Source organism: Haemaphysalis longicornis, unplaced genomic scaffold (assembly GCF_048455015.1).
Source record: "Haemaphysalis longicornis isolate Haplotype H1 unplaced genomic scaffold, Haemaphysalis longicornis Haplotype H1 scaffold_8, whole genome shotgun sequence".
Taxonomy (NCBI): domain Eukaryota; kingdom Metazoa; phylum Arthropoda; class Arachnida; order Ixodida; family Ixodidae; genus Haemaphysalis; species Haemaphysalis longicornis.
Genome location: NW_027526445.1, coordinates 49,594,742 through 49,622,642, shown reverse-complemented (window position 1 = coordinate 49,622,642; position 27,901 = coordinate 49,594,742). Strand labels below are relative to the sequence as shown.

Sequence of the window (27,901 nt, the reverse complement as noted above, 5' to 3'; positions counted from 1 at the left end):
GAGATATATTCAAAGCACAGTGCCTTCACCTCACTTTACTACTTTCGAACACCCACAAAAGTTATAGCGTCCTCGATAAACACGCACCGGCGTTGCCCCCAAAACTGGCGCAGTGCACAGTGCCCCACGACGGTGCGCACCAGCACGGGGCGTTTATCGAGGACAAACTGAGCGGTTCTACCCAAGCGCCACCTCTTAAGCTATGAAAGGAGCATTCACAAGTGGCAATACAGCAGTGTAACGTGACACAGCGCTACTAGAAAGTGACATTTATTGAAGGCCAATGATTACGTGTACTCACAACCCATACACGTCACACATGCGCGGAAACGTACTTCCACCGCTTCCGCTAAACTACATACAAGCTTCTCGTCTTCGTCATAATGCGTTATAAAGCCATAATGCAAGTGCGTTTTGTTCCGCCCTTCTGCTACAGCAAAGCATGTAGGTCTTCATGGTCTAGGCACTCCAGTGACTGTTCATGATAATTCAATCGAACAAAACGAATGGAAATCTCCAGCTGGCTGGCAATGCATGCAACCTTCTTCACAGTACACGAAATTCACCTCCTCATTTATAATCTCTGGCTACTGTTACTGCCCATTCGGAGCCTGTCGCATCGTTGCCCGATGAATTCGCAAGCAAGTCATCCTTGTCAGCAGCAATATACAGCCCAGTCCACCTTCACATGAGTGCGTCGATGCACTATCACTGCAGCACACAGCAAGGGAAGCCGCTTCCCCGGCGTCATTCGCGATGTGTCTTGGGATTGCCCCCCGGCACCTCGTCGACTCTCTTGGTGCACGGCGCGGCAACTGAAAATTGCCCCGCGACAGTGCACCCCGGTTTATCAAGGACGGATGGTGCACACCAGTGCGGTTTATCAAGGATGAAGAGGCGCATCAGTGCGCCCCGGGGTGCACCGGCGCGGTTTATCGAAGATGATATTAGCAAACCTACCTTCATATCAACTGTCCATCGATGGGGTCTTTCTTGCAAACGTTCATCAATGTCAATAGGTCAAACGGTGCCTCACCGCACACTTTGACAACCAAGGAATATGGATTACACAGCATCACAACACTAAGGTCACGATGGGAGCAAGCATTCATGGGACAATTGGTTCTCATTCCCTTCAGTGTGGGAAATAATCGAAACTTCCGTTTTGGCACAACTCCCAAAATACTAGTCCCATGAATGAAAGTCTGCATCATATTCAAATTTTTGCAAGGTAGGGGTTTCTCATTTTTGTACTGTAACAGTAAAGAATGGGGCATCTGCATAGCAAGAGGTTCATTAGAATTCTTCCAACGCAATCTCGATCATGATGCAAGAGGCTGTTCTTTTGTTGCCCCTCAGCGAAGGTGTGCTAGATGCCGATGTGCAAGCTGGATGTCATACGTGTAGTGTGCTGCAAATGTTGGGAGCCTTAGGAGCCTTAGCACTGAAGTTTCCAGGTGATGTCACTCAAACAGACAAAATGAAAGATAAATTAGTGATTTTGTTATGCTCAACAACCCACATCTGCATTCAGCTTCCCTGGCATGAAAACCTGGTTTAAATTTTCTACCCAACGTCCCGAGATAAAATTGTGCCTTTCCAAAGTTCAATCTAAGTGTCTGTTCCTGCGACTTCACTGTTCCAGTCATAGAGTTAATACTGGTTCCAGTCTCCACAACAAAAACAAGCACTCTGTTTATATATCGAAAACGTTTATTGTGGCACGCGCAATTTGTTCAAAGACAAAACAGGCAGTGGTTTAACACAGAGAGACACGTTAAAACATCAGATAAATACTTTTCGTTCAGTTACAAGCAGCATTTAAAAACACTAACACGACTTGGTACATCCGCAAGCAGTTGGCAAATTTCGCCGCATATCTCCTTCCAGGCTGCAGAGGCTACGCAACAGCCAAGCTAAGCGTCAGCAGAGGCTCCCCCCCATCCAGGACTGCAGAAGTTGGAGCAGAACACATGTACACTGCCACTTTGGCTCTTTATATACAGGGGGAAGGGGGACGCAACTTCCGACCACTCCACTGGTACTGGTTTTGGGACCAAGGGCAATGACCCTCTTCGCTGCAAGCTGGCGGCCTATATGAAGACCTGCTCTCCGGCCAGGCTGTCAGCGAACGGCTGGACTAGCGACGACGTGGCAAAGTAGAAGATGAGCCCGAACGTGATCGAGATGGGCAGGGCGGGGAGCGCCTTCTTAAAGATGGCCAGCAGGAGTAGCGTCAGGCAGAGACCCTGCGGGCGTGACAAAGGGAACAAATTCAGGGTTAAACGATTCATAAGGAACATGAAAAAGAGAGAGGAGCTATTGCACTCATGAAGAGGGCAAGACGCATAACTCCTAAGCCAGCACTCTATCTCATGCATGGTAGAATCACACCCTTGCTGTCTGTAACGGGGTGATCACCCCTGCCTTTGAGGAGACACTAAAGGCTGAAGAAAAACTCGGCAGAGGCATTTAAAACTGCTTAAGTGCTGGAACACAAAAAGCCTTACGGATGATATGCTTTCGTGCGGTGTTTCTGCACAGATTACCGGTACAGGGAGCTACTATCCAGGGCTGTGGGTGTTATGTCCCAGGTATTACCCGTTTTGGCGCAAGCACTTTGCAAGTGGCATGTCTCAAGATATGACGCTAAAACCCATTCTATTTACTACTCCAACCTAACCGGATCAAACCAGTTTAACCAAATGTGTTACCTCGGAGAGCAGCAGCCGAACAGCATTCTTTCTCTCAAAGAATGCCACGACCTTTCAGTTACGGCAACACTGCAGCCTTTTCTCATTATGGCCCGTATAGAGATTTCATCTCAATAAATTCATGCTCTAACTTAACGATCGTACCTTTCATAGCTCCCTACTTTCTGCGATGGCCACCAATGCCTAGTCTGTTTGGAAATAAAGTGTCAAGGCTGCCATTTCTCTCTCTAACCTTTCCCTCACATTTTTTCAGGATATTTTTTAGCCTATAAAACAGTGTTCAGAGTGAGCTAGTAGCTGCACAGGATGACCAGAGAGAGGATGACAGTATGGAGAGAACGTTAGGGTACATAAAGCCAGTTGCCGGATTACATGGCCTCATCTCACGGTTGTGCCTTGAATCACCTCTGTCGTCTTGCAGCAGTTTCGGAGAGTGAAACGGGAAGTGCATCGACCAATATCAATTCTCAGTGTAATGCTTGTTAAGCGGAACAACAGTGTATACAGTGCCCAGCTCAACATGCATCCGATGCTCCGAAAGAAGGGGGCTACAGCAACCGAAAACTTAAAAATAAAAAAACAGAATAACCAAGAACCGCCACCAATCAAGTACTGCCCTCTCACCTTCACTTTAGTGAAATGATTTTCGATATTTTTTTTACCAACGAGATGGGTAGCCTTACATTAGATCCTTTCAAGTGCCTGATTGGGTTGAAACAAATAAGACATCAAAAAGAGAATGCAGTGCATTCTCAATGTACCTTCTAAATATAAAGAAATTTTGAGCATTGGTCCGAAACTCAACTCCTTTGCCACCTAGCGCGTCCCTTTTCCATGTGAGGAAGAACAGGCCCTTCCCACTTGTGCGCCAAAACGACTGGTTTACGTTACCAACATTTACGTTACAGCAGGATGAGCATTGCCAGCGAAATGCAGACACATGCACTGGCCTTGGAAATGCACTTCCCTTGCTCAACACAGTGCGGCTGGCTATTCATGGTCACAGGAGGAAAAAAACCACGAAGATTGATGGGATGAGAATGCAGCAGCACTCTTTTCCTACTTTCTAATTCAGGATGCGTCAGGAAAAGTATCACACGCCCGCAGCTCGTTTTTCCCTGTTCCCTAAAGTGGAACAGGTGGCTGCCTGCTTCAGTGCATCCATTGCTAACCCCGCAAAGATCAGAATGAAGTATGTCTTCCTGGGGGCAAGAAAAAGCAGCAAAGGGGCATGGCTGTTTTGAGAACCTCTAAACTGGGACTCTCAAGACAGCGGGCACTAAACCCCTGCACCTGAACACCGTCAATCTCTTTGAAGGGACAAGGCATTCTCTTAAAAATAGTATGCGAACAAAGCAGCGGAAAAAAGAAAAACTCTCTAACTACAAGACACAAGTGCACAATATAGTGGTAGTTCAAGTTTGCTATTTACAAATAATAACAGGCTTTCAGACAAGGGCCTCCTTTTATGCTGACGTTATACTGAAAAGCCACCCACGCTCTGTTTTTTACGAGAAATTATTAGCACTGCCCACATTAAAAAACAAAATGTACCAGCCCTACTCGACCTACACCAAGCGGAATACCCTTACAATTTAAACATATGATGGAGCTTGTGTGAAGCAACTCATACCTCTCAGTCCACAAACCTAACACTCCTCCCAAAGAATTTTCTGGACCAATACCCCTAGACAAAGTCGCATTGAAAATTACATTTATTTTGGTGTTATAGTTCTCTTCTTTTCTTTTTGTGAACTTGATGGTGCGGAAAGACTGATTATTACGATACTCTAAATAAATCGGCTAAGCCCTGCCTGAAAAAAAACTTGTTCTAAAAATAAAACAAAATTCGAAACCTCTGACCCATATGTAACCACTCTGCCCCTAAAGAAAACAAAAAGATCCGATCCCTGGATTAACTACCGCTGGTGCAATTTGTCAGACCATTTCCTTGCAATTTTCTTCCGACATTTCTGCCCCGTACTTTCTATTCTTCAAGTGCACTCAAATTGTTCTCAACGTTACAAGCAGCCTACTGCTTACACGGCGGAACCTCATTGAGACATCTCCCCTTGTTCCACTTCCGTGGAAGTCACATCGTGTGCAGGTGTAGCCACTGCTAGAGGTAACACTGAGCGCGTGGCCGACGGGCACCGCAGGAAACTTGCAGCACATGTGCAATCAGTGCCGGAGGCGGAAAGAGCTGCGCACTGCCTGCTACAGTTCCTTCCACTTCACCCCGTGTTCTTGTACAAAAGCACTGGAGCCATGGTGCTCTGTTGAAAGTGGGAGCAACTGTAGCAGCTATCTCCGCCTCTGGCACTAACTGCGCATATGCCACAAGTTTCCTGCTGTGCCCGTTGGCCAGGCGCTCAGTGTCACCTCTAAGGTCGGGTTTAAACTGTGGCCGTAACTGTTGTAATAACTTTAAAGAATGACATCATTTCACACCTCAGCCAACTGAACTGCATAAAACGCTGTTTTTTTTTTTTTTTTATGTCCGTAGATCACGATACGGTTTTTGCGTTGGCAGTCTGAACATAGCCTAACAGTGGCCACACCTGTGCACTCAGCCCAGCGTTAGCATCAAAGATTGTCCTTGGTGTTGCATTGTTTAGTTGCTGTGTCATCACAAGTCCGCTAAAGAACGCACTCGCAGGATGCTGTGCCATTCTGAAATAAAATTGGGATAAGAAATGCACCCCTGACAGCCGATATTCAACCGCTCATCCCTTCACAGGCTGTAGGCACCTCACAATTCCTGAGTACCCTGCCACCTCACAGGACGGAACGACACGCACGGTCGTTTCCATCTCTTTCGGGGAGTTTGTTGGGCAACATGCACTCACGATGAGGATGGCCACAAAGCAGGCGATGGTGGTGTTCCAGTCTCCGTAGGACGACGCCTTCCCCACCAAGACGCTATAAAAGATGAAGTCGCCCAGGCCGAGCTTGACTCCTCCTGCACCAGTCGAGGGGGAACGGGGGGAGAGGTAAAAGGGTGAGGGCCAGATGCACAAACCGGACATTGTTGATGATGTAGCACAAGACTGGACAAACACAACTCAGAGGCAGCTAGCCACATTGCAATGAGCTACATTCCATTAACAAACAAAGGGGCTGAAAATTATCGCAGCGGTTGGAGTGGGGAAAACGCTTCTGGTTTAGGGAACTTATGACTGCAAAATCTGAAATTCCCATAGGACTGGTACCTGCCCCATGTGACCCCGTGAAACCTACGTTCTGTGCCAAGTGCTCCACTATTTGAGCTTCAGGGCCAGCTGCCCCACCTTTCTCTCCTGCATGTCGCATTCGTGTTTGGATACATCAGGCCCCCAGGCGGCCTAAATTATTTTACCGCTGCCATCTCCGTCTAAACAATTTGTTCTAGATTTGTTTTAGACAATCACTCAGACAGCAACGCCCTCATGCTGAGCTGCCACAGAGCTTAGCAAAGGATGACAGCGACACAAATGACTACCCCCACAAGCGTCTGACGAAAATGTCCCATGCATGTAACGGAAACAAATAGACAGTTTTACCCCCTTTCCCTTCTCCTTGCGAGCGTGTCACACTGCCAAATGTTTTTGAGAGTTTCTGCGTAGTAGAGGCAGATGGCCCAAGTGGGATCGCCATAGCCCCTCTTACAAAGCCTGCAGACTGCAGACAAGACACGAGTAAACCACGGCAGCTGTCCCTCTTGAATCTGCCTGCAATGGCAATGACTCTCCTCCGACCCTCCCCCCGACCCCGAGTGCGCACTACTCACTCTCTTCCTCTTCCTGGTGGGGGAGGTCGGCGGTGGCGCTGTCCGTGGCAGCGGCCAGGGTGCCGCTGTTGGCAGTCACGCTGCCCCGCTGCGAGCGGCGGCGCACCCTCTCCGCACGCATGCGCGGCTGCTCCACCACCTCCACGGGGGGGTCCACCTCCCCACTCTCCACTCGCTGGCTCGGGCTGTTGGTCGAGGCTGGGGGAAGAACAGCAAGCCTCCCTCTCCACACCCATACGAACACCAATCCCAGGCTTGGAAAGCCCTCCAGATCCCCACAATGATAACATGGCTCGTGCATTTGGTTTCACTCACATAAAGAGGGAGGAGCATTCTGACGCACAGTACCAGTGCGACAGCATATTTCCTGAAAGGTTCACACACTCAAAAAGACAATCATCATCATCATCAGCCTAGTCAGGTCCACTGCAGGACGAAGGCCTCTCATTGAGCTCCAGCCACTCCTGTCCTGCAATGCTCAAATCCATTCTTTTCGCTGAATTTTCTGATTTTTTCATCCCTTCATCGAGTTAGCTATAGGCCTTCCCCTTTTCCTAGACCTGTATCCTGGCATCCACTTTGTTGCCCTGGTGTTCCAGAAACGGGAGCAATATTTTCACAAAATATAACTCCTTGCACTTGGCCGGTGCAGATTTAAAAAATAAAGTAGGGTAACTGATTTAGCAGGAACCAGAGTAATCGTGGAATAACTGTGAAACAGTTCTGTCAAAAGACCTGCGCAGAACTCCTAGAGGATGTTACAAAAAATGTACAGGCACCAGAACTTTTTTTTTTTAAATAATTAAAAAGAGATCCCCATTTGGAGAGTGCGCAAAGTTACAAAGCTTGCTTGTAAGTTGTCTTCACAAGCCTGGATCGTGGTTATTAAGATAGACACAAAAACAGGTGGGGCACATTAGGCTAACCTAAAATTCCCCTTAGCAATTCCTCAGACGCCCTAAAAAATACAACTGAAGATCTGTGCAGGGAAAATTTTGTGGTACACTTAACAACGAGTACCAAGAGATGTAATGACAAGCACCGATGCCGTTAAGCAGCTTTCAGGTGGAGATGAAACAGTACCATAAGAGGCAGAGGGGAACAATCACTTTGGAAAAAGCACACATCCAAGCTATGAGACAAAAATTTTCTAAAGAAAGTAACATCCAATAGGGTGAATTTAAGGGAGACTGCGAACTAACAAACAACCATGTATCACCCGTCATTTAAAAAAAAGTTTAAGGTGCTCGCTTATGGACAGATGCTCGGAGTAGTATGGAGCACCTTTAAAGGAAACCGGTTGTCCAATGAGCCCTGAAAGGAAGGCCAACAGGCTTTCAACCTAGGAACAAGCTCACGTGGAGGTAGGTCAAGTTAATGGTGAACTCCAATGGCCGATCTGGGGTAATTTTTTGGGGCTCTACTGCTAGCTATCAATCTCTGACTAGTAATCTCAGATCAATGCACTATGCGGCACAATGCTCCACCTTGCACCAGTATGAAACCTCAAGTATAGCTGGAACCAATTGTGCTTCCATACTCAATTCAGATTCACCTTTTGCAGAAAGTTTTTTTGATCCATGGTAGATTAGGCTGCCACTCTAGATAGACCAGTCCAGAGGTCAAACCCCCCCCCCCCCCTTCCTGCTTCAGTGAAGTGAAATAAAGTGGAGTTCGGCAGGAAACGCTGCTGTAGAGAGGACCACACAATAAACTGGTTGCATGAACACCAAAGCATGGATGTAAAGTAGAGGAATACTAAGTGGGAGCAACGAGACAAGAACTGAAGCCAAACAATGATTTGTGATCATAGAGAACGGTTAGAAGTTGCCAGGGGGGGATTACACCCTGCAGATAATCCAATGGAACCCACCACAAAGATGCACAAACAGTGTGTAGAACGGTGCTGTGTAAACCGCAGAAAATCGCTACTACTGACAAGCATTTACAGTTGGCCTCCCGCGTTGCTTTGTAGGATGAGGATTTTCTTTTGTTCCCTTTTAAAGCACAGCTTTAGTGTCCTCAGTGATGCCGTTGTACGCCAATACGCCCTGCAGGAAAGTCAACTTTCTCTGATGATGATGATGATGAATGATCATGGGTGAAGAGGAAGACAAAAACGCTTCCCGTGGCCGAAATCGAACCTGGGACCCTGGCGGTATGAAGCCGGCGTATATCGAACTGCTCCCTTTCGACATGGTCTAGGCGGTTTGAAAAACTCAAGACGACAACCAAAGGATCTGCCACGAGAAGAATGGCGTTGCTGTGCGTGCCGTAAGGCTGTTAGCCACAAGACGTTAGCCTAACTTCCCATCTTGAGGTTTAGGACGTTAGGCCTAACCTCACATCCGGGGGTTTAACACCTCCAACCGGCACCCACTCAAAAAATGGCTCACTGAACACCATGCAGCAAATATCGATCGGCGCCATACATCCCAAACCCAGACGTTAGGCCTATGGAGTGCACACCCGAGAGTTGCGGTGGATATCCTAAAAAAGTGGCGCATACCTCCAGAGTAGCACATACTCGCAGTGTGGGATTGGCCAACCAGAGAATCCATCACGAGAAAGCTTCCCATTTAACCATCGTCATTGTTAGACGGAGGGGTGCATGACTTTTTCATTACCATTCAACTTTTCTTATTTTACTTTCGTGCAGTTTCCTTGGTGTTCCATTAAAAGCACTTTGGGCTGGCGATACAAAAATTCATTGAAGATCCACTGGCGGATCTTTGATAATGCCTAGACCATCTCGTCCCTCTGCTTGGGGCAGCTCTCCTCACTCTCGAATCTTGCGCTCTTCTGTCACTCGCTCTATTGGCACACTGACACAGCTTCGAACAGAAACGCACACACTCTGGCTGCATGCCCCATCCACTGCTGACGCGATTATAAAAACTCATTTTGGAGCAATACTTGCTACTACATTGCAACCACCGTTACTGAGATGCCCATGTACAGGCTCTGGTCTCAGCTGACACTTGGCACAGCGGCAAACATGTAATGTAGGTCCAATGAATGTTGTGTCCCCATTGGCCATGCATGCGGGCATGTCATCGCAGATGTGGTTTCCATTAAAAGCAATATCATTACAAAAAGCAAAATGTGATGTTTAAGACCAAGCTGCACAGGTTTAAAGCAGGCTGAAAGACCATAGCGTATGCAACTCGGCAACAGTAAAAAACCTCTGATACGTCCCCAGGTGCTTCATTTGCCTAGCATAATGTTAAAAAAAATATTACATTTTTCTCCAATCCCACGCATGTATTTTCCAGTTTTGAAGAACATATTGTTACGCAGCAATAGGGCACAGATGAGACGAACCATACGTGATGCTGAAGCAATGAATGTACTAACAAGATGAGATGATTTATTTACAAGCGGCCGTAACAGCCTTAGCCAGGCTGCGGGCTGCCTACTCCTTTGTTGCAGTTGTCTGTGGCGGGTGAATACGGTGTTATGTAACCCTTGGTACCTCTTCTTCCCGTGACAATATCCACGAGCTGCTACTGCAGCCATGCCATCAGGCGTGACTAAGCCGAGTAGTGCGGAAGACTTTCAGCTGGTCAGTCTTCACTGCCCTCTTTCTAAGTGATGGAGGTGTCGGGTACTTTTTTTGCACTTTTTTACAAACCCTCTGAGGCATTCCCTCATGGCATGACAGTATCATTCCTGCTTTCCAATCCTCTGCTCTTGTACCACATAAATTTTACTTTCAAAACACTCTTGCATTGCACGCACTAGAATTTTGCATACGGATTCCCAGAAGGGCACTTCCCGCCTAGTAGAAACCTACAAGAAGAGGTCAGACGAAAACTGATGCAAATGTGCGATAAACTAAAAGTATGAGGAGGGTCTGCGGGCAAAATAGTAGCTTCTCCAGTGCACAGTTTTAACAGCTTGATCTTGATGTCTAGGAGAACAAGGCTATAAGATAAGATTACTAAAAAGATAAGATAAAATAAGAAGATAAGATTACCACCTTACTGATGTCCTATTATAGGAAAAAAAACTAATACAGTAGGACCCCGTTGATGTGTTCTCAGTTCATACGATTTCCCAGTTAGTACGCTCTCAACTGTGAACACTAAAAATTCCCATTGTACATTTCTTGCAGGCTAGCACATTTTCCTGGATATTACGTTTCTCCCTCGAATTTTTTAACATATCAATGAGGTTCTACTGTAAACATGCAAAAAGTTTATTAACTGTGCACACCATTTGGTTCGAAACTAGGGACAGCGTCAGTACCCAGTTGGGCTTTTGTGTCTAGAAAGTGGTGAGCTGGGCAGCTTGAGCCTCACCAGTTACCATGATGGGAGAAGAGAAGAAGCAGGAGGCAGAGTTGGCCTAATGCCAACGAGATAAGAGGTGCGCCCTAAAACCACCTATTTTGTTGCTGTTTAGCTGCACGTCACCGGTGCACTGTGGGGAAGGCTGCCACCACTAGCTGAGAAAGCCGGTGCGTGTTTGCAGTGGTCGATTGCAAGCTTGATTGATTGTTTGGTTCAACACACCGTCGCAACGCAGGGGATGAGGCGTGCCGTAGTGGAGGGCTCCAAATTTTGACCACCTGGGGATCTTTAATGTGTGCCGAAATCAAGCACACATGGGCGTTTTTGCTTTTCGCCTCCATCAGCAAAGCGGCCGCTGCGGCCGCAAATCGAACCCACGACCTCATGCTCAGCAGCACAACTCCTTAGCCACTGAGCCCCCACGGCGGGTAGGTCGATTGCAAGCACTCAAAGTACGATACCTCCAGTAGTGAACTAATTCTGATTCGTTGCAAAGTGCGCATTATTGTGCATGTGTTTTAGCACAGCATTTCTCATTTTCAACAAGGCAGAATTTCGTGCATGTGAGCTTACTGAAACAACTACATTTGCACTTTATAATACTTGAAAAGTACCCTAAATGTTCTAACAATGCTGTTTGATTCCAAAACAAATCAAATATTGCAACATTCGATTTACCAGTTGACAGTTTCGAATGTTTACACACCCCTATGCAACCACCCCACAAGCGCGAGCAAGCTTTGTGAAATATTCTGAAGCTTATCTTCTGGGCAACACGCAGGCATTCTAAGCGGTACTCCCGCTTAAAGCATTTCTTCCGCTGAAGGAGCATGAAAGTTGCTGTCAGCAACTGTACTACTTTCAAGTGATGAATGAAGTAAACCAGCAGGTAGTAATGACAGCATGTTTCAGGAATGACAAAAGGGGCAAGGAGGTTGGTTTCATTTGGCAGATCATTCTCTGTGCCTTCATAAGCTTTTATTTTTTTTTTTTTCATGACCCGTGAACATACGTACTTACAAGACAAACTAATTTAGTTTACATTTTTGGTGAACAACATGAACACACTTAGTTTACCATGGCACAGGTATTTAGAGCAAAAAACAGGTCTCGTTAGTATACGTGGCACTAAAAACAGTTTTCGGAATTTTTCGACCGTGAAATACATTTCAGTCGCGTGGGAAAAATGTCTAACAGAACACCCACAAAATGTCATCAAGGCCTTTAATATTATCGTAGTGCGCACTGGAAAACGCGTCCTCAGGAACGTGCTTCATGCAGACCAGGTCCTTTTTTATGTGCAACGCCTTACCTGCTCTTGGAATTGCAAGCATGTTTTTAGGAGGCTTTCAAAAAGCCGCCACCGCCCCTTCCCTGAGCACGGTGTACTTTGAAAAAGCAAATTGTTGAATAAATGTCTTATTGGCAAAAAAACGCTATTTCTGCAGCCATACTTTTGCTTCAAGCTCGAGCAATCCAGATCTACTACTATCCATTATCATCAAGGCATTAGTGCCGTATCACAGTTCGTGTTGACACCAACACCAAATTTTATTCTAGGTATTATTGTACGAAACTCTACGGATGCAATGACAAGCAACATGGCACGAGTATCAACTGCACGGGCTGAGGTCACCACCTTAAAAGTGAACAGACTTGGCAGATGCCATTTTTGTGAGCGGTGTGAAGTGATGTATCTTCATTGCTAAAGCTTAGATAGATCTCAGTAACGATAAACTTGTCCTTGCATAGTGTTCCTTGCAACGTGGACGGCTAAAAGAGTAACACTCGTGCTCAGAGGGTCCCTCTGATGGCATAAAACCCAGATCAATGACCTACAAACAATGCTGAAAGCAAGTACTCTTAGCCCCTCTCTGTGTCTCGTGCTCAGCTGTTGGAACCAGAAATTACCACGCCTCCTACACATGCACAGTCTATCCTCTGAGCGCAACCTACGCACCATCTGCACCATGGTAGGCGGAACACGTCAACCCCAAAGGCCCTCTCATACTGTGAACGTGGCTGGCCCAATGTTGGAAGATCAGATCTTCCATGACATGATCAGTACACTTGCCTCACCGTTCAGCTATTACAGTGTATACCAATTGTAATGCAACCGCTTATAGTGTGGGACCAGATAAAACACAGGTTTTTGTTACCACCGGTTTACCTCCCATAGAACTCGATTCATAAGAATACCGCTTAAAACACGACTGGCCAAAGCCCAATATCGTTTATAGTGGGGTTTTTTGGCGGGTCCGCTGATCAACTGGTGCAGCTGGGGCATCATTTTAGAGTCGCGAGGAAAAACAAAAAAACAAAAAAAAAAAGAAAACAGACAGACGGAATCATCCATCCGACGCAGTGTGCGCTGCCTGCTCCCCTCTAACTTCGACACAGGAAAGTAAAAAATAGGCGCCCTTTAGTTTGCATGTTCTGTTTGCACTCACGTGATAGCCACAACTGCCCTTGCTTGACGCACCTCGGAAGAAAGCGAGCCCCCTTCCCCCTTCTCTCCCCCCACACGCAATAGTATCATCCTCGACAAACTGTACCAGTGCGCACCATCTGTCCTCGATAAACCAGGGCGCACTGTCGCAGGGCAATTTTCGGTTGCCCCGCCGCACACCGAGAGAGTCGACGGAGCGCCGGGGTGCCATCCCAAGAGGTATCGCGAACGATGCCGGCAAAGTGACTTCCTCTGCTGTGTGCTGCAGCAACGGTGCATCGACGCGCTCGTGTGAAGGCGGAATATTGTTGCTTACAAAGGCGAGTTTCTCACGAATTCAAACGGGTGTTAATAGTGGCCTAAGACTGCGAATGAGGACGCGAGCTTAGTGTACTGCAAAAAAGGTTGCATGCACGGCCAGCCAGTTGGAGCTTTGCATTCATTTCGTTCGACTGAATTAAGCGAACAGTTACTGGAGTGATTTGATTGATTGATTGTAGGGTTTAACACGCCGACGCAACGCAGGCGATGAGGCGCACCGTAGTGGAGGGCTCCGGATTAATTTTGACCACCTGGGGATCTTTAACGTGCGCCGAAATCTCGTACACACGGGCGTTTTTGCTTTTCGCCTCCATCAGAAAAGCGGCCGCCGCGGCCGGGAATCGAACCCGCGACCTTGTGCTCAGCAGCGCAATGCCTTAGCCACTGAGCCACCGCGGCGGGTCAGTTACTGGAGTGCCTACACCATGAAGACCTACATGCTTTGCTGAAGTGGAAGGGCGGGAAATAACAGACACTCGCGTTATGGCTCTCAGAACGAAGATGAGAAGCAGCCTGTAGGCAGCTGTTCAGTGAAAACGGTAGAGGTACATTGTCGCGCATGTCTGACGGACATGGGTTGTGTGTACATATAATCATTGGCTTTCAATAAATACTAGCGCTGTGTCATATTACGCCGCTTTATTGCCACTTGTGAATGCCTTTATGAGTTGCTTCACAGTTCAATACACGGCTCTAGGAAGAACCACTCAGTTTGTCCTCAATCAACACTCCGTGCCGGTGCGCAGTGTCGGTTTTGGGGGCAACCCCGGTGCATGTTTATCAAGGATGCTATAAGTTGTTTCTATTAGAACACTGTGCAGATAAGCCACCGCACTTTTCTTTTATGAACATTTGGAGATAGCAAGCCGCGACACGGGGGGGTTTCCACTATCTGTACGTTGCGCTGATAAGCATCACAAACAACACAAGGTGGGGTGGAAAAAAAAAAAAAAAAATCTCGCTTGCATTCATATCACATTTTCCCGCGGCATCCATTCACAGACACTAAGAAATGCAGCCCCGCTCCTTCACAACACAAGCACAAAGGAAGTCAGAGCTGCGTGCATTGTTTGTAAGACTGCACTTGCGGTTTGTAAGACCCTGCAGCAGCGGCTGACGTGACAAAAAAAAAAAAAAAAAAGAACCGTGCTTCTGTTTGTAAGTGCCTTGCGTTTGAGTGATGATAAACGAAGAATTACTTGAGAGGTATAGGTTGCGATGTGGTTATATTCGCGCATGTTTTGTTTATAGTGCGGTACCGCTTATAGAGCGGATTTTCGCGGCTCCTGCGAGATACATTATAAGCGGTCTACACTGTAGTATTTAGCACATAGGCGACCAGACAAGACAGACGGAGGACACACACGTCTCGCTACGCACCTTCCCTCAAGAAAATGAGCTGATCTCCTCGCCAGATAAGTTCTTCGCTGTCGCTGACAAACGGTTGTGCAACCGGCTCGGTGCCGGCTTGCGAACTTCGGGGGGCATCGTAACGTGCTGCGGCGTCATTGTTCGCTACCGCAGAAGGTGCACGCGTGCGTCGGAGCTGCGCTGCAAAATGTCACCACCAATTGGAAACCTCTGCCTCTGCTTGCCAACTCTTCATATGCCCTTACAACGAGTCAAAAAGAAAAATGAGAACGACACAGAACGAGGAACTTCTGCGCTACACTTTTACGAAAAAGCGTGGCACAACAAATAAGCACAGCTACACTCTTCCTACACTGGCAAAGAGAAGTGTGATAACATTTCCCCCGTTCAGCCAACGTAGGCAAAACAAAGCCAAAAAAAAAAAAGAAAACCGTGCGCTGTTTAGCAGAGAAGAAGCCAAGGAGAAGTGAAAAATATCACGTTACAACAGCTTCGCTTGAGGTAAATCAAAGCGTTGAATTATATGTTAGTGTACTGATATGGTCCCCCTTCTGCAACCCTTTGTGTGAGGACTGCTGTGGTCTTGGTCCTTCCAGTGCACCAGTTTTACATTTTGAATGTCTGCGTCCCACATGCGAACACAAGCAGACACACCGCATGAAAATTCAAAGATGGGATCTCCCGAGGCCATGAAACAATGTGATGAGTTTCCTTCTAACATTCCACATCTAACATTCTGTGCCTAAAAACTTCAGAATAGGTTTCACCGAGGCCATCACATGCCCAAGTTTGAATACAGATTAACTACGACGAGTAAATAGTTCTTCAAAACGCACTAAATACAAAAGCACGCAATTCCGTACCACTTAAGTATGAGGAAAGTAGTCTACGTAATTGGACGTGAAAAGGGGGCTTTGCAAAGCAGTGCACAGGCATTCTTATCTAGAAGGCGCTAACCAGGTTTGCCTGCCCAAGCCCCCGTTATCAGAACATGCTGTTGGCCTAAAGCCAAGAGGTGCGACACCCCTCCCAAGGCCTCGTCTTTTCATCCTCCGGCTACCCAAGAAGCAGAAGATGCAGCCGAAGGTGATAATCAGTTTTCCAGCCCAAACGCACTTCTAAGATGCCTGTAGACACTACTGAGGACGGTTAGTGCATCTTGGAACGAGCTCTGAGATATAAAATGTTAAAGAGCTGACACCTGGTCCATTGAAAAAGATGCCATTTGCACACAATTCTTACAGTGGACCTGTATGTGGCTGGCTTCCCATGTATTTTCAGTCCCCATCGCCAAAAACTCCTAAGCGCTCTCCGAATGAGTAAGGCATGGGCCGATCTCTGGAGTAGCGAAAGGAAAGCTAGGAAACCACCCACACTACAAAGCATTTCGCACTTGGTGCGAGCATGAATTCAGCTGCCCCAGAGAAAGAGCAGGCCGCTTAGAATCCTGAGCACCGCGAAGGTAAATGCGAACGCAGCCGGCAGCAGCGAAGACGAGTATAGCAACAAAGACCGTGCCCGATAAGCTGCCCGCAATATGCTCGACAGGAAAAACAAGTGTCGTGAAGCGAAGAATGCTGCAACACAACGCAGGTACCATGACAGTACATTAGACCACCCCAATATGCAAAATTTGAGAGGGAGCTTCTGGACAAACACTTATGATTCAGTTGTGCAGTGTGCGACTGGCTGCGGTTCGAGAACGATTTGATGGTGACTAGAAACGTTCAAAATTCTCCAAGAAGCGTGAACGTGCAATGAAGGTGTTGGTGTGCAGCTTTGCTGAAAAGGTTGACGTGGCAACGCTGAAAGCGTGCAGGATGGGCAAGCATTCCTTACAGCATGGTGTTGTGCCGCGGCTCTGTACGAGAAATGGATGCGTGCCCCCCCCCCCCCCCCCCAGGAGCTGTATAGGGTCATCCACCTTTGCGGGGCAGAATGGCTTTAAATTTTTTAGCGGAGAATTCCTCGCACCTAATGCAGGGGGTAATTCCCTACATCTAAATCCATTAAAACAAAATTTAACCGAGTTTCACTGAGTACACTGTATTTTTAGAACTTTGAAACACTGCGAGAAATTCAGTTTTGCTAAAACTGCTATTCCATTTGATACTGAAACAAATAGTATCCCGCAATTCACTTCGCTATTCTAAGCTTTCAAATACTTGCCCAGCCCTAGCACACTGAGTGATTAGTAGCACTGAACACAGGTCCACAAACAAACGAAAACTCTTGACACTGAACGCATAGAGTACCTGCAGTGTGATCACTACAGCTGACACATTCTGAACGCCATCCTCAACAAAATAAGCATCCCACCAGTATACACTACAACTTTGCAACCAATAATAAAACTCCCGGTATTTACTTTCCCTGAAACAATGTAATTCCTAGAAACCAAACTATTTATTCTAGCACACACAGCCACGCATGACATCATTGCGACGCAGTGAGGAATGAAATGAGGTTTCATCTCAATATGGCTTAGATCTGGCTTGGCAACAAATGAGCTCCTTTACAAGTTGGTGTTATCACCATAACAACACCCTCTATAGCAGTGGCAGTGGCAACACTGGATGCTATGGCAATGGGAGCTGTTTCGAAGGAAAGACGTGGTGACGCTACAACGGTGACTCCATGCACACGTTCACAATATTAAAAATGAGGTATGTTTTCATTCTCAAACTAAGAGGAGATTCACATTTTTTCATCGCAAAGGTTTCTTTGAAGCCAAACAGTACAGAGAAAGAAGGGGAAGGGGGGGGGGAGAAGGGGGCTTTGTTGAGAAGGGTTATCTTTGTGCATGAACTCTTGTAAGTGGCTAGTGTAAGTGGCCACTGGGGAACCGTAAATACTTTGTTGTGGCAGAAATTTCATTGAAGTGGCATTCAATGTGGTGGTGTTAGACTATACAAAAATATAGTAAGAGGTGCAACGGTTCAAGTCATGCTCAATTCACAAATTTGTGTCCCGTTGGGGCAGGCACAGGGATTTTTTTAGGAGCCTAGGCAGAAGGAACACTTTTTAGGGGCCAGGTGAAGATATTTCTGTGAAGAATTGCTGGCAACACAATGCGACATGCTGTACCCTGAAGGCTCGAAACATCACCATGCCTTCTCTACAATAACGAGTGCACCCAAAACATGATCCTCCCACAAGCCTAGTCAGCTTGTAAAAAATTTGACACCCAAAAAAGCAAAACAAAAAAATTCAAGGGCCTTGTTTCCATCCTCAAATTTGGAACTGCACTTCTCCAGACATGCCCACAAACCTGTGTCCCTTCTTTCTTCTTTTATGTCAATTTTTGATTATTTTTTTCCCTCGCCCACTCAAAAGCATCCCTCTGTGTACAACGACGCAGCAAGGGTGGAACAGCTCACCTGAGGAAGTGTCACTCTGTGCACCGGGCTGGTTCTGGTTGGTGTAGAAGGGGTCGCGGTCGGCCATCGACACCACACACCACGCCATGGCAGCTGCACCCACCCCAAGCAGCAGTAAGAAGGGCGCTCACAGTAGCGTCTACAGAGGAGCTTACTGCATGCACCCACTTATAATCGACCTTGCAAAAGAGAGGGCACCAATGGCACGTTGGTGTCCTCAAGAAAGACCACCCACTCATCTACTCCTACACTTTTTTTTCCCAAAACCTGAAAAGCTCCCCTGGCCATTTTCACATGGCTTGGACAGCAAGCTTCTTCAAAGTTCAAACACAGTTCCCTCCCTCTCCCGTGCCGACACTCCCGTGCTGAACTTGAAGCCCAAAGAGTGAAGGATCACCTTTTACACGTTCCAACATTTGACACTTATTTGACACCCACGTGACTACCTTGTGACACCCCTCACAGCCACTCACAGGAGTAGATGAGAGCGGGGAAGATGGGCTCGTTGCGTTCCTGCGCTGTCTCCACGAGGATCCGCAGGGGCCCCTTGGGACACAGGACGGCGATCAGGTCTGCATGGGCAGTGAGAGGGCAGACAATGACAGCTCCACACCTAGCGAGGTGAAGCCAGGTGAAGCAAAAGTTGACAGTGCCCCAAGTATACCTATGACAGACCACCCCCAACTGAGACACTCCTGTGGACCACTTTTCTTCCTGTGCGCTACCAAATAGTTTCAAATAAAACTGAGCTTTGGTGCAGTGATGTTCACTACAACAACCAAATACTCGATATAGCACTGAAGAGACAAGGTTTGCACAACTTTATGCCTGCTGACCTTGATGTACCACAAGTAGCTGTGAAATAACTAAAAAAATGTTTTAATGTCTGTATAACCGAGCCTGTGGCCGTAAAATCAAAGTATATTTATGCAACTAGATCATTTTCCCTTCGCAATGTGGTGCTTGAGAGAGGACAATTGCTAATGCAAGCACTTAGGCATCCCGATACAGCACTGCTTCACATGCCACAAAGCACGTAGGTACCAGAGGCAACTGGCATCGCAGACGGTCACTAATTGTACCGAAATGCCTGCTCACCCAATTCATTGGTTTCTTCTTTCCCTTTCCCGCACAAACTGTTTTCGCCATCACTCTTTCACGTCCATGCGTCTCGTTTCGGCCTTTAACTTTCACCCATCCGGACGTCGTGGTCGCTCCTTTGTATCTGCCGCACACACACACGTACCAAGGCCACAACCCCAAATGATAATGAAAGATACACCAAAAGGCTATGCAAGCCTTGTTGCTACGAAGCCGTTGCGAATGAGTGCTCAGAACGTCATGCAGTGCTATGAGGGAGTAAAAGGAGTAGTAGAGAGGAGGGGTACCCCAGACAGAGATGACGCCCAGCACGACCCAGGCGGTCCAGTCGGGCAGGTACTTGATGAAGACGAGGGCCATGAGGGCGGACACCAGGATGAGGTAGGCCTGCTGCAGCAGCAGGGGCCCCTTCCAGTGGATCGACATCATGCCCACCACGCCAAAGTTCCACATCACAAACACCGCCGTCGGGTAGTCCAGGGGAACGTTGTACGCCCGCAGCACCTCCCTGCATTGTCGTTTGTTTGCTGTTTTTCGTGTTGTGCAGAGGAGCGAAGGGGGAGGGGAACACACTGGCGTTAATCAAAAGCCCTCTCTCCAGCTGACACCCCTTTGAGCAGAGAAGCCCTGACAGTGTTACGTCTGTCTATAAGGCTTGACATGAGGATTGAAAGGAAACGTCACAGGCAGTCAGCAAAGGTCATGTGAATCGGGTTGTGGCTGCCTTCTTGGGGTTATCTAATCCAAAATCCGACAGCACGTCCAGTCCTTGAAGTGTGAACACCTGCTGCATGCTATGCAAATGCAGAGTAGAAGGAAAGAAGAGGGGCTCCAATTTACGCACTTAGCAGCAACGTTCGTCCACTCACCCGAGGAATATGTAGGCGAACAGGAAGACGAGAAGCAGCGAAGAAAGGATGAGCCAGGCATGGATGACCTGCACACAAGAGCAACACACTGCAGTTGCAACACACACATAAACGTGCAGGGTGCCACCGAGCCATGTTCGAAAACGCATACAGGTAGGTAGCTTGTGCTAAATGCAAGCAGCGCTGAAATAAACGACCATGATTGTTGAACAGACTAAACAGGCCAAAATAGTTCCCCAATAAATGGCACTGTGCAAATATTCCAAACTTTAGTGTACTCCACAAATGACGACAGTCACGTGGTTTGATTCGCAGACCACTTTCAAAGCTAGTTTCCCAAAGTTCGAAGATTATGAGTCAAAGTTGCTTCACTGCGAGGCATGAACACTTGTGGCTTCACTGCATGACACGTGCCCTTATGGTCTCCTTTCCGCACGACACCGAAGCTATGCAAGGGAGCCAAACAACGCAAAGGGGCATGAAATGTGGCATTAAACTGCATGAGGGAGAAGTTGGGCCAGTGAGAACATTGAGAATATTGTAAGGCCTTGGGTACTCGGTGAGGTAAGGCGTTTATGTTACGACAAGGCCGTCTCCGAACACCGGTCCAGCAACGAACGATGATGATGATCAGTCCCGTAGTAGACGACGCGTTCCTCGATGTGTTTGATAATGGGGATAATGGGGAAGTGAAATAAATGATTTTCTATGCTTCAGAGCTTCACACTCAATATTTTTACAGTTCTGTACAACTCCTTAATACACTCCTTTTTTACTTTTTTTTTTTACACTAAGAACTCCTTTAACACAATTCAGATTTCCATATTTTTCTCACCCATTGGGTCATAAGTGTAGCATCACTTTTCCTTTGATGCACGTTCAGTTTGCACACTTTTCTACCTCATTTTTGGTGGTCTGCCCAAAAATTACGCCCACCTCCCCTCGCGGGAACCCTGGTGTGATGCGACGCTGAGGGGGGTTCAAGCGCAAGCGGAGAGCAACCGTTGACCGAAAGGCCGCCGGAGAGCGGCACACCAGTTATATGTGCAGCGCGCCCGAAGGAGAGGAGACCACGGAGAGAGTGCCGCGGCTATGACGCAACACAATCCAACACAATCCACTTTAATCCAATCCAAGTCAAGCCAATCCAAATCCAAATCCAATCGAATCGAATCCAACCCAATGCCCCTCGCGAGAGAGTGTTCGCTATTGGAGAGAAGAGAGGGAGGGAGAGTGGCTGCGGACAACAACGGACGCACGCAGGAAGGACAGGGCTGCCGACAAGAGATGCTCTGAGCGTCGCATCTAAAAACACATCCATAGCAACCCACCCCGCCAAGCTCCTTTTGAGGTACCAGTACTACAGAAAGTGCTTTTAGTGCGTCAAAAGGTAGCTCCTGGCCCACCTTGTAGCAGCGGAATTTGTAGAGCACGATGAGCAGGATGGTCATGACCACGATGACGCCCATGAGGATGAAGGCGTTGGCAAACGACTGCCACACCTTGGTGCCCGTGTCCACCGTCTGGTCCGTGAACGGCGTGTACACCCTGCGAAACAACAGAGGGGGTGGACGCGTTGGTCCAACCTGCGAGTCCCCTTCTCCTGGTAGGGCCGGGCAGGGAGGGAGAGAGAGAGAGAGGGAGGAGGGGAAAGAGCACTCACAGGTAGGTGTTGGTGTGCCGGTAGAAGTTGATGGAGCTGATGGTGGCCACCACCACCAGCATGCACAGGGAGACAGGCACAAACAGCTTGATGACGTGCTTGGCCCCGTACTTGAGCTCCTCCTCCTCCTCCTCCTCCACGCCACCGGCCCCGCCACCCTCCCCCGCCCACGAGGGGGGCCGGGCACGGCCACCACCTGCCCCGGCGGCCGCCGCCCCTCCTCCGCCGGCAGAGTCCCGCCGGTCGCGGCCGCCCGCTGACCCGTCCGCAAACACCACCTCAACCTCTTCGTCCGCCATCGGCTGCGACAGGGGAGCGAAAAGAGTGAGCTAATTGTTTTTGAAGCTAGTAGAAGGCTGCAGATTCATTCACACCACCTTGGGACCTTCGTCATGTGCCAACACCACTTCTACCAGAAAGGTGGCCACCATGGCTGAGAACAGAACTGGCAACTTGGTGAACCATCACAGTAGCAAGGTAAAGCAGAAACATTTATTTGAGCCAATAAAAATATAATGAAATAATGGTGGGTGGCCATCTGTTAGTTCAAGAAGCCGCGAGCAACTGCTACTGCTCTAGCCCGGGAGATCAAGCGTTCCAGAGTCTCGAGCTGAGAACTGCAGGTCATGCTGCAGGGAACAAGGGTGGTCACATTTTTTTCTTCTTCTTTCAAAAACACTGCTCCTGCAAGTGTGAGAGATATTCACACAAAGGGATTTTGAGCTGTTGGCAATACCATACGCGGAGGACGATTCTTCCAACCAAATCAACTGCGTATTAGCTCAGCCGATTCTTAGCTCTCGCAGCATTGAGGTACCTACTTCCTGGCACTGCACCGCTCATGTGAATTGCTTATAATAAAACGCATCGCCCAAAAGAACAAAAAGACCTGAAAATTTTGCAGACAGGCACCTTTTTTTTTTTTTTTTGCAGAGTATTGTACAAGGTCATTCCATCATTCAAAGTAGACTAAAATAACAGCACAGCCAATTTCTCAAAGAGTGTGTGGAGCTTTGAGATTCTTTTTCTTCAACAAAAAAGTATTGCAACAGCGGCAGCTGCTATCCTGACCGCTTCCTTAGAATTCAAGATTTTGAAGTGCCACATGCAATGCGGGAAGAAGACAGAAGAGGAGCAAGCTGTCAAGTATGGGCTATGCACTTTGTAGCTAGTGTGGCTGTCTTGTAGCCTAGCCTACGTCAAAGGCCAGGAGACAAATTCTGCTTTGGTCTCCTGCTTAACACTTTTGCTGTGCCTTTTTTTTTTTTACATTATCAAGAATACTTTTTTAGTGTTAAATAACCAAGCCAAAACAGAGCTGCCTGCCCTAAAGTCCGCACAGTAGCTGAGACATTAAGCAATCACAAGAAGTATAACACATTACCTGTTCATTGAGGTTATAATAGTGGGAGAAGTGGAGGTAATGATATTTGCATTTTGAAATCTGCTCAATAAACTAGTGAGTTGACTTCTAAAATACCATATACTTAACTGAAATATCACTGCTCAGCTGAAGGCAAGTATAAAAAGTAAGACTTCTGTCTTACTTCTGTCTTAAAGTAAGATAACGACTATTATTATTGTTAACAGGTGCTCAAGGAAGCAGAAGTGTGGTCAAAAAACCTGAAGTTTGGAGATATCGATGTGCAGCCATGTACATTGCTAATAGAGAAATACAACAGGACAATATTCAGCAGTCGGCACAAAGATGTCTTGCTTCTTTTCTATTTTTATTGTTATTTCTGGACTGGTATGTTCTTGTTGTAAAATCCTACTGCACTGCTCTTGGGGTGCAATACCATTCATGTGCCAAGACTTTTGGAAAAACCTCTTTTGGAAAGAAAAAAGTTTGTCCAGCATCTGCTATGATCAAATATAGCACCCTTTCATTTGTTTACCAACATTAATTAAAAGCGCCAACTTACCGGTATCAATTAGAAAAATGTGACTCTACTTTAGCCGCCAACATTTTTTTCTTTGGCCATAACCTAATATCCTTGCTTAAAAATAGGTGTGGAAAGTTTGAGCGCAATGTCAATTTTCAATTGTACCCTGATAAAATTTTGTCAAAAGCAGCAGCACATTACTTTCTGAATTGAAGCATGCACAACTTCAAAAAAAAAAAAAAAAACACATTCACATGCGTATGCAAGCATGACAACACCGACTCATCAAGTACCATTGTTAGCACGTCCGATGACATATGCGATATCCTTATGACAGAACCAGCAACCTTTTTCTTTTTTTTCCTCTCAAGGGTTCTTCATCATATTGGCCTAATACAATACATCTAGTGACATTTGTAGGATTCCATACACACTCTTGTCCCAGTCGCTCACAACTGGTTCCGCTTCAACTTACCACTCTTCGTCATACTACAGACTTTTCTCACTGGTAACAAACTATATGCAACCTCAGAAGATGTCCTTAAAAAATCAAAATATTATTTATAAGTACCAGCATAGCTTACTCAAGGATGAATGATGTCAAGTTCAACTTCCCGAATTTTTCTTACACCTTACATATAAATCAGTCGAGGCCAGCTTACAAACTGAAGCAATATTCTGAATTTTTTCTAAAACATTCACCTGAAAGCCGCATCGACCTTTCAAATTTTTGCACCTTAGGTTCACCCCAGCGTTTTCTCATAAGGGTAAATTTTGATTTCCTTCCTTAAGAACCCAGTTACTTTCTGCTGATAACTTCCTTTCTCACACAAGTTACCTCTGGTGTTCCCCAGGGTAGCATTATCAGACCATTACTTTTCTTTGTCTACATAAATCACCTTTTTTGTATGGTCCATCAATCCAGGTGTGTATTTGCCGAGGACACTATACATCGCACAACTGCTTGTGTAACCATCTTTTTTTTTCCTAGTTTCACCTAACTTGACATATGGCCAATGTCACTCAAACGACTAAAGCCACTTTACCCTTCTAAAACAAAGACTGCGACCTTTGACAAGTTTCATACTCAAAATAATTCATTCATTCATAACATCAATAAAGATTTCACAATATCGCCAGAATATCTAGGTCAGGATTCTGGTCCCAAGTCTCAAATTCAAAGCAATTTATTAGTAGTGGCACTGCAGTTTCCCAGATGATATAAATATTTTGCTCTTATTAATTTTCAGTCAGGCCTGACATGACAACATAGCATTAATCCAACTCTTTTTTTCAGCTAATTGCCTTTGAGTAAAGCACACACTAAAACAAACCCTGCAAAAAATTACATGCAGTGACCGCAACCCTTCACCTGAAAACTGATTAACCACTAGAATACTGGGTTTTCACCAAGCTTACTAGTCAACTAAAGTTGAGGCCGTTTGATTTACTCCAATTATTCACCTAATGGTGGCACAGCAATATGAATAAATTGAGCCAAAATGCAATTTCTGAGCCCTTTCCGAAACACGCTTGTGTCACTTTTTCCCAAAACTCTTCTGCTATATATAGTTTCAGCTCAAAGCATATCATGTTAGTCATCGCTCATGTTACACGATATAAAAGACTGGATCGAACAGTTTACAGGAGCAAAGTTCCGGAATTGATTCACACTACTGTCATGAGCCAATTTCATTTTTTTACTGTGTGCATTTACAGGTTTATTGTCATTTTTACAACCCTGGGCTTCCTTGTCTTGATTCTTTTTTTTTTTGCTCATCTTATTACAATGGCTGCTTCGTCATGGCATTTTGCAGTACCGCAAGATAACTCCTTCATTTTCCTTTTTCATGCTGCCACTTAATATACACACACCATCTAACCTGCAGTTGTGTAAGTGCCCCCCATCTAAAGACCTCCAAAAAAGGGCCTTTAGGGGTACTACTAGACAAATTTTTTGGCGAGTTAGTACTTTTAATTACAAGAGATGACGAAAGAACGAAACCAACAAGCGAGACTTCCAAATAAGGTTTTTTTTTTTTAATACAACACACATATGCATATACAGAAACCGTATGCACATGGGCATGATCGAGAGGTCACGGTGCACAGACAAGTCACGTGCGAACCTGACATCTTGACAGCTGGTTGGCAGCGAACTTGACAGCTTGTTCTTCCCATTGTGTGACACACATGCCCAGCTCGTTTGTCACACAACAGCTGCTCATTGTTGTTTTATTTGTTGGTGCATCAAGGCACGAGCTGTCACGAAAACGTTGCGATTTGTTCACACGTGACATGGTTTCGTGTGCCGTGACCTTCACATTTTACCGATGTGCGCACGGTTTCTATATATATATATATATCATGTTCAATCTTTACCTCATAAATTTTAGTTGCAAGTAGGGTTTATTCACGTCATCCTTTCGACATCTCCCATAAAAAATTTTTGCGCTTTACATGTTATGGATACTGTAAATTTGCCAAAAAATTCCGTGTAGTCAGACTTTGAATCTTAACCCCAAAACGAGCTGTAAATGCTCTTTTTCTAATTACATTTACGTACACTTTTGTACATATATATCACCGTAATTTGTGCCACCAGTAGCCATAGTAACAGAGGTATTCAGCAATCATTAAAAACAGAGACCTTACCCATTCATTGAGATTACTATAGATGGAGGCAATGATATCTGCATTTGAAAGTGGAAATGGCAGCAGCGCTTAAGCAACGACAGCAAACAAAGATTTATTTCTCATTTCGTTGTAGTTTGTCTCGGCTACCAGCCACTTCTTCGCGTTTTGGAGAAAATTCTTAAAATCATCCAGGTCACTTTAGCAGTAAGAAATCATTGCTCCTGCAGGAATTCCTGGAGGAGTTAACTCCGTTTTATACAAACGTATACACCTACGTGTAACGTCACTCTGTTCCAATTCCCTTTACATGTGAACCGAGAACGGTGGATTCCAGGTTATTTACCCCAAACGGCGGCATGAATAATAACACAGCACCACAATTTTCGCACTGACATCACTCAAGGACCGCGCTACAATTACACGATCACGAGGTAAGCCTGGAACAGAAAGCGAGCTGAAATTTGGAAATTAAAACGCGGACTACCGAGCCATGGTGTCCCTAATGATGTGTCACGACTAATCCTAGTTTCACCTCAGCACTGATACTTCCACAAGCCGGTGAGATCACCACCGCCACGGTAGTTATAGCGAGTGAGCACGCACAAATTACGTAGCGGTGTAATTGAATAATCGGCCACCGTTCACGAGACCGTGGAACGGGTATGTTTCACATCGATGACAACGCCGGAAGCTTCACACCGCGCACCGCCCCGCATGCGGTTCCGTAATCATCGGCCCAGTACGACTACGTCACTAAGACTCAAGGTAAATAAAGCCAGGATCGCTGGGAGGACTGAGTGATCGCAAACAGCTTTTTACCTCGATCAGCCGAGCTTCGTCGGCTGCATCCATGTCTTCGATGCGAGATTACTACGCGCGCGCGACGAAAGCCAGCTCGCGCTAGCACGGTCACGGTGGCGATACCGTTTGGCCTTTATCGCGACAACAATGGAAGGAGATACTACGACGCTTTGACATCCAGCTGCCTCTCGCGACGGTAAACCACGCTCGCGACGCCACGCGCGTCAGAGAGGGGGGAGTCCGCGACGAGTCGCAACACACCTGCGAGTCAGCGTCGCGACGTTTCCGGCTCAAGCGCGGCGGATCGAACTTGACGGGTGCGGCATTCCTCGCCAGATCGGCGTAGGTCGACGTGGGTTCCATCAAGCAGAGGTACTCGTTCACCGACTCAGAATCACTGCCGAGCATAAAACTGCTGGTTTTATTTGCGATTTCGGGCGGTTTCCCCGTTCGCCATCGAGGAGTTTGTCAAACGGGAGAGCGGCACGACGCGAGAAACTCCACGGAAGATTGGAGATGGCGGCGCAAACTTCCGGTTTTTATATGCCTGCTTTCCGGCATTGTCTTGTGCCAGGAGTAGCCAGAGCCAGCCGCTGCGCCTGCCAACATTAGCCGATTATGGGGAATGAAATTCCGCCTTCGAGG

At 46.7% G+C, this 27,901-nt stretch overlaps 1 protein-coding gene across 3 annotated transcripts; it reads right to left on the bottom strand.

Annotated features, from left to right (window-relative positions):
* Positions 1-1,691: 1,691 nt before the first annotated feature.
* On the bottom strand, positions 1,692-27,801 carry LOC144149237 (presenilin-1-like). 3 transcript variants are annotated; one of them, XM_077680777.1, is made up of 11 exons: positions 27,518-27,801; positions 21,933-22,234; positions 21,676-21,817; positions 20,270-20,337; positions 19,688-19,908; positions 18,773-18,871; positions 18,300-18,392; positions 14,929-15,099; positions 6,484-6,681; positions 5,564-5,676; positions 1,692-2,249 (listed from the first exon to the last, which is right to left on the bottom strand). In XM_077680777.1, the coding sequence occupies exons 1-11, from the start codon at positions 27,662-27,664 to the stop codon at positions 2,094-2,096; spliced, it is 1,710 nt and encodes a 569-aa protein (XP_077536903.1). In that variant the 5' UTR covers positions 27,665-27,801; the 3' UTR covers positions 1,692-2,093. The 3 variants fall into 3 exon arrangements, with proteins under 3 accessions (XP_077536903.1, XP_077536904.1, XP_077536905.1); XM_077680778.1 differs by lacking the exon at positions 27,518-27,801 and adding an exon at positions 27,275-27,474; XM_077680779.1 differs by lacking the exon at positions 14,929-15,099 and having other exon boundaries at positions 27,518-27,800.
* Positions 27,802-27,901: the final 100 nt, after the last annotated feature.

Bases quoted from the DNA above. Each gene is read 5' to 3' on its own strand.
- LOC144149237 (XM_077680777.1), bottom strand. From the start codon at position 27,664: ATGCTCGGCAGTGATTCTGAGTCGGTGAACGAGTACCTCTGCTTGATG. The intron at 22,235-27,517 runs GTGTGTTGCGAC...CCCCTGTCGCAG, and splicing joins GTCGCGACGCTGACTCGCAG to CCGATGGCGGACGAAGAGGT. The intron at 20,338-21,675 runs GTGGGCCAGGAG...TCTTGTGTGCAG, and splicing joins ACAAATTCCGCTGCTACAAG to GTCATCCATGCCTGGCTCAT.